This window comes from Saccostrea cucullata, unplaced genomic scaffold, assembly GCF_032062105.1.
Source record: "Saccostrea cucullata isolate Sc308-1 unplaced genomic scaffold, CSIRO_AGI_Scuc_v1 ctg9846, whole genome shotgun sequence".
NCBI lineage: Eukaryota > Metazoa > Mollusca > Bivalvia > Ostreida > Ostreidae > Saccostrea > Saccostrea cuccullata.
In genome coordinates, this window is record NW_026924157.1 from 5749 (window position 1) to 20944 (window position 15196).

At 34.2% G+C, this 15196-nt stretch overlaps 1 protein-coding gene across 1 annotated transcript; it reads right to left on the bottom strand.

The window, feature by feature from the left end:
* Positions 1-3271: 3271 nt before the first annotated feature.
* Positions 3272-14410, bottom strand: LOC134265873 (uncharacterized; the record flags this gene model as incomplete). The annotated part of the gene is made up of 2 exons (XM_062748098.1): positions 3272-9408; positions 13561-14410. Coding segments are annotated over 2 exons (6987 nt in total), but the record flags the coding sequence as incomplete, so codon positions are not given.
* Positions 14411-15196: the final 786 nt, after the last annotated feature.

Consider the following 15196-nt stretch of genomic DNA (forward strand, 5'->3'; position numbering starts at 1 on the left):
CTAAGCACGTGCTGATATCTAGGTCCATGTAAGCTGGGTAAATGTGTAAATGCAGAAACATAAAAAAGATAAGAAGTTGCTATTAGACAAAGGTGATAAATACTAGTTGAATTACCTTCTAGCTGGATACAAAATGTTTAGTTGCACTATGTTTACAGGACAGAACCGCTCAAAAGTAAACATCCATACACATAACAATTGAAACTTCCTCATATCTCAAGAATAATTAACCCTTGCAGTTATCTACTACATGTACATAAGTTTTCCTATAAGGTAAAAAAAAGTTTGATAAACAAATATTACATTATTATTGTCAAAATGGGTTCATGAGAATATCAAAGATGTTTTATTAATTAAGAATATCCATCTCCATTAATTAAAATTTCTAAATTCAAAATAAAAGATTAATGTTAAGAGATCAACTTTTATCTGTCCCACTCATGCATCTTATTCTTCCCTTTTTCCATGAAAGGGAACCTTAACCCTAATTCTCTCCGTGCCAGGAGGCACACAAAGCCTGTGGTGAATGTTTGATTCAGTGTCACAAGGGATCTAGTCGGACGGTGGGCTTCCCTAAGGCTTTCACCCCACGTCGTCTTAACTGCCATTATTGGCGGTCCCTGTTTCACAAAGTCTTTGTCGGTCTTTGTTGTCCATTGTCTGTGTAACTGTGGATTTTTTCCGGGAGGAGGTAGTCGGCCTACTGCCCAACCCCCAAGCTTGGAGGACCAGTGGTTTTCTGTCAGGGTGTCCTTCCCTTATGCTGCGTTGGTCCACGGCACCTTCAGTCTATCTGGTGCACCCCTCACTTATTGAGGGATCCCCTATCCGCCACCCGGGGGACGCGCCTCCTAGCCGTGCAGCCCCAGCCGAAAGCTCATGAAAGGCAGCGGAAATGAAATCTCATTTGTCTGTGTTACAAAAAACTTTAACTTTGGTCGTATACCTTTTGAGTGAGAAGAGAGGGTTTTTATATTTCACATGTAGATTACCTTTCCAAATTTGCTATACCTGATTTTTTACCATGTGAATTTGACCTTGAAATTTGACATACTTTTCGATAATTTTAAAAAATACTTTGAATTGGTGATAACTTTTGACAGAGAAGAGATAGGGCTTTTAAATTCATATTAAATTTATATATAACTTATGAGTAGTCATGCAATAAATTTTCACGGCAGTAAGTAGGAATCGGTATGAGGTCTTATAATGAGACTGTAAAAATTAGTGATATGTAAACTTGATAGATGAACATCGATGTTTATTATTGAGTGTAGAACATTGTAATTAGTTACTAAACTACCCAATTGCCATCTTCTAATGCTGCAGTGGTCATTAAACACTGTTAAATGATAAAATTCTAATCTAGCTGGGTCAAACTTTTGTTAAAAATAGATCAAACTACAGGGTGTTGCTAAAAAAATTTACCTGCCTCTGATTTCTTGTATTTTTGAGAGGTTAATTTCATATCTCTTCATTTCATATCTAAAAACAAATTACTGACATAAAATATGCTACATAAAACCTATGTTTTACGATTTGCCAAAAAAAAAAAAAACTAACTGAGTTGATGTATCAGTAGTATTATATCAAAAGTAAAATTTGACCTTAATCACAATGTTTTGATGATGTTACTCTTAATTAATTTAACTGAACTGATTTTATTTTGAATACTAACAATTTCACTTCTATAGAAAAAGAATAGAAAAATTAAATGTCAAATACTGGGTTTGTGTTGCTTAAAACAAGATGCCTTTTAAGATAGTTATTTACACTTCAGATAATAAAAATTATTCAACAAAGTAATTTTTTAAATTTGGGATAATTGTGTTTATAAATATTAATAAAATATGTGTGTGATTGTATTGATCTTATGCGGAGACTTGATTTGCAGGAAAAAAAAAAAAATGTAGCAATGATTTTAATAAAATCATTTAATTTTAATTCAAGTTTTTGGTGTAGTCTAATTTTTGATGACCCAAATTCCTAGATGCATTTGAGAGAAAAAAAATTTAAAAATTGCTCTAAAAAGTATGTGATCTCTAAAATTAAATTTTTAGTTTTTCTGTCATAAAAATATACGATGTATGCAATTTTTGTGACAATGAAAACCTTTGAAACTTTTGAAATTAATCAAAAATTCTAAATTGATTTTTATCCTGTGTTTTTAAAGTTTGATATCTTGTTATTTTTCATGTGTGTGGAGGACCCTTAAAGTTTGACCTATTTTTTCATAAATTTTTAACATTACTTCAAATCGGTCACACATGTAACTTTGCCATATATATCCTAATGACATTAAATATTGGTTGAAATTCAACTGTAATGTAACTCTTCTTTTGTGTTCACATGCAAACTATCACTGTTTCCATATTCAGTATGTTTCCTTGTCCAAGTGACGATAGATGAAAGAAGGAAATTATATTTATGCACATGATGTAGCTAGTACATGTGGTATGTTTGCTAAAAAAATTACGTTATATTTTGTGTTTATTGTGTTCACATATTATTGTAAATGAAATTTATATTACAATTTTACACTTATCAAAACTGAGAGACAATATGTAGTGAACTAGTGATATATATATCAAATATGCCTTGACCATTTAAGATGGTAAGAGTTCTCAAAGACAAAAAAATCTGAGTTATTATGTACTTGATGGAAAAAGGTTATTTTACCAATTACTAAAATGTAGTCAAATTGACATTAAATGAAATAATGGGAGTTGACTAAGTCTTAAATTTTATAACACAAGATAAAACATCTTTTTATTTACTGCTTCAGGGGAAAAGGTGCCATGGAATTCTCAGCCCACATCTGCAACACAAATAAAAGTTTAATCTCAATTCTTAAAATGAAATTTTACCCTTGATTTTAAGAGTCACATGAACATAAACATAAATTTTTGATGACTACCAGTATCATGCAAAATCTTATCATGCAATGATTACTAAATTACCAATGGATTCTGACTGCGATTCATTTAAAAGTAAATTTCTGTATCTTTGTGTCCAGTTAATGTTGAGATATTACCCTTTTTTCACATCTTTTTTGTATGATGTCAATTAAATTGCTCCTTGGTCTCAAATGTTGTTTGCTATATAAATATTGTGATGCTGAGGTTTTCATAAAGAGAACAAATCATAAATGACAAAAGATGCTAAACAATGCCCATTCTAAACAAAATATAAAGATAGAAATTATGAAAACAATGCATTTTTAAAAATATTGAATCTGTTAGTTCATTATAGAATAATCATTAGACAAGTTCTATCTTGTTTTTAAATAAACTTTAACAGCATCATGATAGCTGTAATATACTGGCATGGCCTCTACTCTTGCTTCCATCTGTTCTGTAATGTAAACATGATCTAACACTGAATTGCTGTCTGTTGTTGAAAAATTCACTTTTTGTTGAAATCCACTCATTTCTAACATTCTTTGAATCGGTCCTTTGGATTGTGCATCTTCGTTGAAATCGCCAAGTATAAGGCATTGAGAAAACGATTCTCTATAGAAATCTACAACTCTCTGAAGGGAGTCAAGGAACCAACCGACACTGAGAGAATTTGGTCGATATACTATGATGATAACCGTGTCCTCCTCACAAAGTTCTACAGCCATTCCTTCGATATTTTTCCGAGGTAAAACATGAACTAAAGCTTTTTCATTTCCCTTCATATACACACCTACCCCTCCTCCTTTGGACTTGCAAAGTTTAGCAAAAATGTCTACACTTTCATCATATGACTGCTTCCTTGTAATATGATTGAATTGAAAGTCATCAAATTCAAAATTTTTTATTCTATCATTGTCTGTCAGCCATGTTTCATTGAGACATATAAGGTCTGCTTTGAGGAATCTTGCATCACTTTTCAGGTCAAGAAAATGTGCTCTTAAGCTCTGCACATTAAGTAAAACAACTGTTTTGAAGGTTCGCTCATCATAGTAGTTTGGATAATCTTGCTCTGGGATTAATTTCTCCATCTTACAAAGTGCTGACTTTATATCTGGATTAGCGTAAATTTTTCTCAGTAATGCATTTTCATCCTTTGTTTCTATGAATAAACCATTTTGTGAAGTGACACGGCTAATAGCAACATATGCCTGTCCTGGAGCGAAAGTACGATCTAAATTTACTACAACACTTTTTGTTGTCATGCCTTGAACTTTATGTGCTGTGCATGCCCATGCGAGTTTCAAGGGAAACTGATATCGTACAACATTCTTTGTATTTTTCTCCTTGATGTCTTCTTGTATTCTTTGAATCAATACTTCATTTCCATGTGGCGTCTTTTTCCCTTGCAGCTTTCCAATATCTTCACTATCAAACAAAATTCTAATCCCTTCTACCCTATTTCTTTGCTGAGCTTGTCCAAAATCAAATGCTGAGATATGTCCCATCGCACCATTCACCAATCCGTCTTCAACATTAATATTTCTTGTCAGCATCACTCTAGCATTCACAGAAAACAGCAAAGAAGCAGAGAGCCCATCTGTTCTTGTCCGTATGAAGGGTTTTTCACGTAAAGTCAGCTTTCCTGTAGTGTTGTCTTTTTGATAATCTTCTGCAGATATCTCTATAAGTTCTTCACAACTTGCTTGCAACATCTTGAGATTATACTCATTCGCTTCTTCATTTGTAGGATACACATGCAGTACTTCATCTGGTCCATCTCTGATGCAGTCTTTTAACATTGTTTTCGCATTTTCTGATACTGGTTCTTCAATCGTTCGAACCCGTAGTGAATTCAAAACTGTAGCAAATGCAGCATCATCACGTTGTCTCATTATTTCTTCTAACTCAACAATTTTGAAGAAGTCTAACCAGTAGTCTATGGGATATTCATCATTTTCTTTGTAGAGTATTTCCAACTTTCGTTGTTTCACAGGAGGTAGTTGGTAAAAATCTCCAACTGCTATAACAGAAATACCACCAAAAGGTTCCTTGCATTTCTTGATTTGTACCAGTCGTTCATGAATGTAATACAAAAGTCGTTTGTAAACCATTGAGACTTCATCGATGACTAAAATCTGCAGAGAAGCTAACTTTGCTCTCATTGCACTCAAACTCTGTTCTTTCAGGGGTTCGTATGGAATAGGTAGAGCTTTGGTTAAAGAAAATACGTGGTGAATTGTATTGCCCCCAATATTGAAAGCAGCAGTTCCAGTAAAAGCTGTGAGAAGAACAGATAAATCTGAAGGAGATAAAACAATTTTCTCAAAAATTCGAGAGGCCTCATACTGTATGGTTTTTATCAAGTGACTTTTTCCTGTTCCTGCACCTCCAGTAACAAAGATATGTAATGGGTCTACTTTCCTCTCAGCCACTTTTTTCAAGCACCATTCACGAACTATGTAGAAAACCTGTTTTTGTTTATTATTTAAACTTCGCAGTAAAGGCAAAATTTCTTCCCTTGAGTTTGAACTTTCCCTAATATGGTATATCAAATCTGAAGCGCCATCATGTTCAATTTCATGGGTGATTTCTTGTTCTTTGTTTTCTGATTGTTCTGTTTTCCTCTTTTCCTTTAGACATTCATCTCGATTTCTTTCAGTTTCTGGACAAAGGTTAGCCCAAGCATCTTCAGGTTCACCATAAACTTCTAGAGTTTCCTGAGCATTTTCAAGGGCAGCCTCATTCTTTGAGAAATTACAACGATTATTTTCAACCACAATCCTGACAGACTGTAATTTGTTTCCAGTTCTTATTCTGACAAACCCGTTTTCGTAAAATGCCTGATAAAACTTGAATCCAGGTGGTTTCAATTGATCTTGAGTCCAATATGGAAGAAAAAGCTGTAGTATTGATTGATAATACTTTTCTGATGCATTTTCAGGATTGAACCTTGGATATCTTACTATGGCTGGCTTAGCTCTTGATCTTCTCTGAATATAACCATTTCCATTTTTCAATTCATAAACGCCTTCTTTTACTCCCTTGGGAATTTGAGATTTCGCCAAAACACGATATTCTGAGCAAAATTCTGCAAGGCACATTTCAGGAAAAGGATGTAGATCAGGACGATTTTCATATCTCTCAACTATATTTGTCATCCAAATACTGTCGTCGTCGTCTTCCATATCATCTTCGTTCTTACATGTTCTTTTCATTTGTGAAAGGGGTTTACTCAATCGAGTCGGATTTTCACCAACTGGAACAAACACCACTTTTCTTGATCCTTCTTTCATTTTTAGATTACAAACTCTGTACACTGCTTCTTGGGCACTCACTTCTCTATGATTAAGATAAGCTGATCCAATTCTTTTTATTGTTTGACGAGCACTTAAATTTCCCTCTACAGATTCTACTTGAGTTTGTTTTAACAGCATTCCCATTTCACGTTCTGACTTTGATATGTATGAAATTATGTAAACAATACAGCTAAATGGGTCTAGGATATACTGTATGTCCATATTCGCATCCCAACATCTGAGAAGGCATGTGTTGTATTGGTTTGTCCACATTTCATCTGGATTTCGTTTCAAGATAGTACTTGTTTTTGCAGATAATACCCTGTGGGCCATTTCGTAAGTATCCTGTGATAAGTGCATGTTAGAAAATATTTCCTCTGCAGTTTTGCCTTCATTCTCATCATCAAGAACTTCATTCCAAACATGCAACAAAATGTCTTTAGCCTGAGATTTACTCAATCCATCGAATTTCTCCGAGTCTTCCTCTTTCTCCTCACATTGTCTTGTAATAAATGTTCTTTCTGATGGTGGTCTTGGAAAATGGAATCTACAGTCTGTTCCCTTTTTCCTACAGGATTTTGAATGGTTCTTACTATGTTGTTGAACACCTAAAACAATTTTTCGCAGCTCTTGGTCATCATTTTCAGCAGGTAAAGCGCATGTGATATATTTATCAATAAAATCACAAACAGTTTTATCACCATCTTCCTCAAATTTTGGTGCATTCTCAACCCAGTACAAGCAGTGCATGTGTGGAGAGCCCCTTTGTTGAAATTCTACTCTCACAAAAAAATCAATAACATTTCCTATAGGTTTTGAAGGTGACAATATTACATGTCTTTGAAACATATGAAATCTATGTTCAAACATTCTGGCAACAGTAACTGGATTGCTTCTCAAAATCTCACTCTTTTCTGACCAGTCTAAATCAGAAGGGGATCTAGAATCATTTTCTTGAAATAAAATTGATGCAATTATTTCGTTCCATCTGTATTCAGCTGCAGAAAATGAACAAAACCATGTTGGGATACCTAACTGTCGAAGCATAGCGAACAGATCTTTCTGAGAAGCCGACCAATATGCAGGTGTTCCTCGAATAGGTTGCATAAACCGTAAAGCCTCATCATTTCTTAAGAGTCTTGAGAGAACATCAGGATTCTGTAACATTTCAGATGTTACTGCATTTCCACTATCAAGCTTTGAAAAAGACTTTCGAATTGAAATTTGTGTTTTCTCTATTACTTGGTTCAATTCTGACATGTATTGAGAGAAGAAGATGTAATTTGTGTCCTTAGCAAATCTGTTATCAGCATTCATAAGTCTGTTGTTAAAATATCTTGATAGGGTTATTTTCACATCTCGATCTTCATTCCAAGAAAAGTTGCCACTTGGAAATAAATGTGGAAATGATTTTGCCTCGTTTCCTTCTTCTTGTAACATTCGGACTGGATTTTTCCCTTCGCCTGGTGCTATATTGTAAACATCATCAAAGTAATGATCAAGAACTTCTTGTGCCACATCTACTGGCTGTAAACATGTGTCAGTAGCAACTGGATTTTCATCTCTCTCATCTTCTTTCACTTCTTCATCTACAAATTCACTAGTCTCATTAAATAGCAAATCATTTTGGTCACTATTTCCTTCCCACAAGTTATTGATCACTACGTCTTTATACCATTTGTTTTCTTTCCTTAAATAATCAAGAGCCATGTTAACATGAGTTGGATTAACAAATTGGTATTCGTAATAGCCCTTGTACGCTAGCTTTCGTTTTAGCTTAACTCTTAACAATAAATTGTCATCCCCGTTTCTTGGTAAAGCTGTTGCCTTTTCCATATTTGATGGCACACAAACAACAGGCCCATGTACATTCCTTTGACCACCTTGTGGAAGAGCCATCACTTTCATAAAGGGAATATGCAAAGCAATTAAATGCTGCTCCAAACTGTTTAAACTGCTAAGCTCGCATGGAATTTCCTCTAATGACATTTTATTAACAGCTGCCTCTGCTGGAATATTCCCATTCAATATTTTCCTATGACAAGTAAAGCATATCCACAATGATGAATGGGGGCAATGCACTGGACAAGACAATGTACAATCATGGGAGCATTTTTTCTGTATACAAATCTGTGCAACTTTATAAGCTTCATGTCTTTTCTCATACATTTCAAGTGTGCATCGTTGGACTTGATGTTCAAACAATAAACGATTACAACAGCAACATATGTAGTCTGGGCCATCTCTCACACTTTCCTTAAACAATTTCAAAACTTCTTCTTCATCTTCCAACTTTACTTTTAGTGCTCGTCTCTGATTCAGGACATTCTCCTTCTTCTTCTTTTTCTCAGCAGCACTAAAATGATACTTTACTTTATCAGCAGCTTTTACCTTGTGTTTATGTTCTTCATCATTCTTGTACTTTTCAATACTTCTTTGTTTAACATTCAATCTGTGTGCTTCATCATTTTTGTACTTCTCTATACTCTTTTCTTGATAATTCCTCCTGTGTACTTCATCATTCCTGTACTTTTCTAAACTTCTCCGTTTTAAATCCTCTTTGTGTACTTCATCATTCCTGTATTTCTCTGTACTTCTCTGTTTTACATCCTTTCTGTGCAATTCATCATTCCTGTACTTTTCTTTACTTCTTTGTTTAACATCTTTCCTGTGTTCTTTATCATTCTTGTACTTACTTATACTTCTTTGTTTAACACCCTCTCTATGTACTATATCTGACCTATATTTCTCAATACTTCTTCTCTTCCTGTATTGTTTATGGATACCATCTGTTGTATATTTCCTTTTACAAGCTTCCAAGCTCCTCTGCTTTGCCTTTGCTTTGAAAATTCCATCACTTTTATATCTTTCCTTACCATTTGCGATTGCCTTTAATCTAAATTGAAGGTCAGTCTTGTACCTCAGTTTTGCTGCTCTTAATTTCCTTTCTGAGTAATTTTCATTCTTTAGTTTCTTTTCATGATTTGTACTTAATTTTTTGGCCGATGAAAAGATACGCATTTCCCTCATACGATCTCGATTTCTACGTCTTTCTCTGTAGCCTTTCTTGCCAACATACAGAGCATTATTTGCCATGGTACTAGCCGTTTCTTTCTCAGTAACTGACACCACTACATTATAATGATTCTGATCCTGATGAACTAAATAAAATGATCCTGTGCTTTGAACATTCGAAGGTTCTACCTGTTTTCCTGAGAATGTAACCCAGTGATTTTCTGTATAAGTATGTATATCAGTGCTCAAGAGGTGAGAGAGAGCAAGAATTTCCATTTCAGTTGCCCATGTACCATCGTTTGACATACCTGTTAAATTCAAGTGATTTTCAACAGAACTTTCTGTAGATCTTACAAAAGTTTCAAACAATATTCTATTTTGTAGTAGATGTTTACACACTGCTGATCGTATTGCATAATGATAATCCTCTACTCCAATCAAACAAAATGAAATGGCCCTGAAAAAACAATTTCCATCCCCTTCAATTTCGACATATTCACTAGGTGCACCTGCCTCTTGCACAAAGCAATCCTGTTCAACATTACTATTTGTATCTGACTGTGGTATTCCCAGGACCTGACATAGCTGTAATTTCACAGTGTAAGAAAGTGGCAGAAAACTTATACTATGACTTTCACTGCAAATGAGTTGAACATCATCATTGGCAACTGATTGAAAACCATTAGCATCTGACTGAACATGTGCAGTCAAAAGGTCTATGTTTTCTTGAACTGCTAAATTCAAGCCTTTATTTTGCTGAGTACATTTTCCTGTATGGTAACTGCCTTATGTGGAGAACTTTCATTATATGATGGTATTTTATCTTTATATGATGGTATTTTATCTTTATATGATGGTATTTTATCTTTATATGATGGTATTTTATCTTTATATGATGGTATTTTGTCATTATATAATGGTATTTTATCATTATTTGATGGTATTTTGTCATTATATGATGGTATTTTATCTTTATATTGGTATTTTATCTTTATATGATGGTATTTTGTCATTATATGATGGTATTTTATTTATATGATGGTATTTTATCAAATTCCATTATATGATGGTTATATATCTACTTTTTTCTTTATACCTGACCGTCAAGCGAAAACCACCCCAAAATTTTGACATTTTGCTGAAAGACAATTTTCTCCTTTTTCAAATGATATATAACATGTTTTTGTTCATGACTAAATATTAGGAAATTTTTCAAATAAAAAATACAAATTTCCCTCATGACGCTGTGATTTATGTCGATTACTTTGTTCTCACATTTAATGTTTGTGTTTTCAAGAAAAATCACCTTGGACAACAAATGACTTTAAATAAGTGATTTTTATTGAATAATTTTGTAATTCTTCCTTTTCATTAGGTATATTTTTAGCATTTTAGAAGAAAAATCAGGTTTTTACCCCCCCCCCCCCCCCTAAAATAGAAACACGAAATCACAAGATGTTTTGTTTCTTTTTACAACCATCGGTGTCAGTTTATTTTTCTTTTTACTATTGTGCATTCAATGCACTTTATCTGTTAATATGGTCTATGCTTGTAAAATCCGGAAAACTCGGATTCACTTTCAATACACATTTCAGATCAGATAGATGGTTTGAATGCTTTTTTGTTTCAGAAGTCTTTTTTCTTTGTGATTGAACAATTTGAACAATTTCATGATCATGGTATGTTCATCATATGAATGAAAGTAACTTTCTAATTGATAATACCATATCTAAATTTAAAAGACCACAGAAAAAGTTTTCCTGAAATTATGTCTGCTAATAAGGGGCATTCTGATAACAAACGGCCTTATCATTTTCCTGAAGAGATTGATTGTATACCTTTCATAATCCTTTTGAGAATTTTTTTTACTCATACAATGGAGACGCCAATGCTTTCCATTGGAGAAAAATTTTGTCCTACACTCGGCACTTAGGGCCACTGAGCAGGTAGGGATCTTTTTTGTGCCAGCGCCTACTGCGGCTTTATAATGATCCATGTCTGCGGTGATCGAACCCCTGAGATGAGAGAGCATATTATTTCACACATGAATTAAAAATGTCAAAAATACTTTCCTTGTTTTTTTTTTGCATTTGAACTATTAATCTCGAAAAAATGGCCTATGCAAGAGCTTGTAGGTAAAAATGCATATAATACCATTGCAATATAATTTTATCAGTTAAACTTTAAATTTGTAACTTCCAGTGATTTTCTGTTGGAAAGCAAGTTCACAAATGTCAACTTCTCTCAGTGTCTCACATATTTTACTTATTATTACCAGCACCCACCAACTGAGAGAGAGCAAAGTAAGGACATGCATAGGAAGTAAAATTTTTTGCCGGATAGCAAGTCTTCATGATGATTAAATTCTCTTTCAGGAAAAGAGTGATTTGAAAATAATTGACAATGTATTTTACCTGCTTGATTGTAGCCAAGAATTTTACTAAAATTAAGACAATTACATGCATAACCTTATAATTACCTACATGTGTATTTGTTAAATCGTTATTTGCAGGGTGGCTAAGTCCATATTTACCTGACCAGAATGAAAATTTCCTACAATAAAATTTTTAAAACGTTAAATTTAGAGGCAAGTGAAGCTTTCAACATGCGTTTCGTGCACCTGGCGTGGCATTCGATCTTTTTATATACATGTATATAGATAAAGCATTGTCACATGTACACTTTAAAATAATGTTCTATTTCGCCTATAGAATCTATGTTCACACACTGACCTGATCGTCGCACATTAATTCTCGACAGATGCATAATTTAATTGACATAGACAATTCGTGCAAAAATCATTGAAACAATCCTTTTGAGAGATAGAGAGAAAGAGAGAGAAAAAAGGAGAGAGTTTTATATCATGTACTAAGTATACCATACATGGTCAAATATGTATCAAAAAACAATGTATATTGGTCAAAGCGTCCCCTGATTTTAGTCAAAGCGCCCGGTGCAAAGCACCCCCTAACATAACAATCAAAGTGCCCCCTGATTTTGGTCAAAGCGCCCCCTAACATATTTAGAAAAAAAGTACCCCTTCAATTTCAACATATTCACTAGAATTAGGTGAACGCTTTGACCAGGACGTTTTTATTCTTTGAATAAAATCAGGGGACGCTTTGACCAATAAGCAGTATTTTTTTTATAAAATTATTTTTATCAGGGGGCGCTTTGACTGGCTCCCCTAGACGCTTACACCTGTTCATTACACTTTACTATTTGTGACAACCCTCCTTTTTTTACGATCTTTGAAATAAATGCATGGAGACATTTTACTGTGGTATATGGAGTTTAACTTTATTCAATGTAATGATATTACTTAGAATATACTATAGAAGGGGCTTCTAAATTAGTCTATCCTATATTTGAATAAACAGGAAATGTATAAAATTTTAACATCCGGTGATGTTAATACATTCGAATTTGTTTTTCCAACCTCTAACGGAAAGACCCGCGATGATGCGATTGCAAATTGGTGCTATAGAGACAAGCGTCTGGATGATCGAGACTACAAATAATGACGAAAAAGTAGTAGCATATAATGAAAAGTAGTATAAAGAAGAAAAGTAGTATAAAGAAGAAAAGTAGTATAAAGAAGAAAAGTAGTATAAAGAAGAAAAGTAGTATAAAGAAGAAAAGTAGTATAAAGAAGAAAAGTAGTAGCATATAATGACAAAATACCATTCACTGCAAATGAATACCATCATATAAAGATAACATCATCATTGACACAACCATCATTGACAAAAACCATTAATGCATCTGACTGAACATTTGCAGTCATAAAGGACTATGTTTTCTTGAAATGACAAAATACCATCATATAAAATTCATAATATAAGATAAAATACCTTTATTTTGCTGAGACAAAGTACATTTTCCTGGCTCAATTTCAATTACATGTTTATCAGTTGTTGCAAACTGGCTAACTGAACAATCAACACCTGTTATTTCACATTCAGTAATTCCAGAAATTCCCATTGACATTGCCAAGGACAATATGTGATTGTAAATATCATCAACCGATTGATACAGTATCCTTGTACTCCTTCCAGTTACACTCATACAACCCGATTGTGACCGTGAATGTGGATCAAATGTGAAGAACCCATCCTCTGTTTTTCCAACCAAAAAAGTATTTCCCTTGAAGCATACAAAACACCCACTTGTTTCTCCAAGACCAATTTGCAATGCATCTGTCAGTGAATATGCATTAAATTCATCATAGTTTGGTTCTACATGTGACAAATTTATTAGGCTGCATAAAGATTCGCATGCTTTGAACTCAAACGTTGTATTAAAACACTCAAAAAATTGAGGCAACTCATTCACAAAAAGATACCTACTGACAATGGTTGAACTATGCTGCAAGTATGTATAAAGCTCATCTCCTGTTGCTAACACTTTATTCATATCTGAAGTTTGCCACTGATTAGAATTCTTTACTTTATGGTATGCTAATGCTGCTAGCGAGTTCGCAACACATTGTGTTCCTGCATTTTCACCAAACATTAAGTCACCTTGATGAAAAGACCCTTGAATAGATACCTTGTCCAATGTTACTGGTCCATCATTACTTACACAAGCATAGTCACCACCAAGTTCACCAGTACACAGTCTTCCAATTCTGCACTCTGATCTATTTCTCTCATATACACTATCTATATTCTCATTTTCATCATGTAAATTCCTTTTAGTATTCCTTTTAGATATCGTTCTTTTACTCTGGTTTGCATCAATCAATCTCCTGCTGGACTCATCCCCCTTGGAGGATGACATATCCAGCTGCGCCTGACCTGCTGAGCCAGACACGTGCACGGTGTCCAGCTCAGGTACCCTCGGCGAGGTACAAACCCACGGTGGGGAGTCAGGGGACGGTGCCATGCCTCCGTTTCGGGCACACAGACGACTTCCCTGAGAAGATGCGTTACTCAGGGCAGTTGGTTGCATTTTCTCGCGAAGAGAGGCCTGCAACCTGGCCAAGGGTTTTTCCTCAAAAGGCGGCAACCCTATAGAGCCTTGCCCCGGAAAATTACCGGGTGGAGCTGAGATAGCTCCATCTACTGCTCCAGCTGGGACAGCAGAATCTGGAGGAGGATCTGATGGTGGCAAGGACTGCTCCTGCCTCTTTTCCCTCTTGCGGTCTCTATCTCTCTGGCGTTTTTCCCTGCCATTCAAGGTCTTTCTTTTTGGCATCTAAAAAATAAAACATTTTTCCCATATATCAAAACAAGATATTCATGTTAAATTAGATAAGGATACCAAATAAAGAATTTAATCACCTTGCACTACATAAAAATGTCTTTTATGTTCTACACTTTAAGCTATGGCTATTAACAGGATAAATATGTATATGTACAAAATTTGGTTTATTCAAAATTTAGTGCAATCTATGGATATACAGTTGTTGGCTTAATCATGAATTAGCGCTACACATGTCTATGATGAATATCTGTATATTGTATTTGTAAATTATTTCTTTAGCAGTAGTGAATTTAAGTCCATCATTGTCTGCGCCAAAGCTGCTTAATAATGAAGCACTCTTTTTAAGTACACATACAGTACCCCTTTTAGGCCTAAAATAAAAATTTGTTTGGTTGCAGTTGCTTCTAACCCAGTGAAAATGCACTGACATTAACTTTCTTTTACTCATTTTGTTAAAAAAAAATGATAATTAAATTTTTCAGGAAAATGGAATTGTTTCATTTACAATTTTTGACTTTCGTTTTTATCAATCAGTGGTTTAAAACAAGAGTGGAGCTTATTTATGTTAAGTAGGCCTATGAAAAGCTCTTTTATTTGTTATCTAACAAAAATCCTTAAATTCTTTTTTTAAAGAAGAAAAGAATGCCTACCTACCTAACCAGTCTAAAAATTTGTTATCTAACAAAAATCCTTAAACAATTCTTTTTTTAAAGAAGAAAAGAATGCCTACCTACCTAACCAGTCTAAAAATTATTAGTCAGCAACTGCAAACAAAGA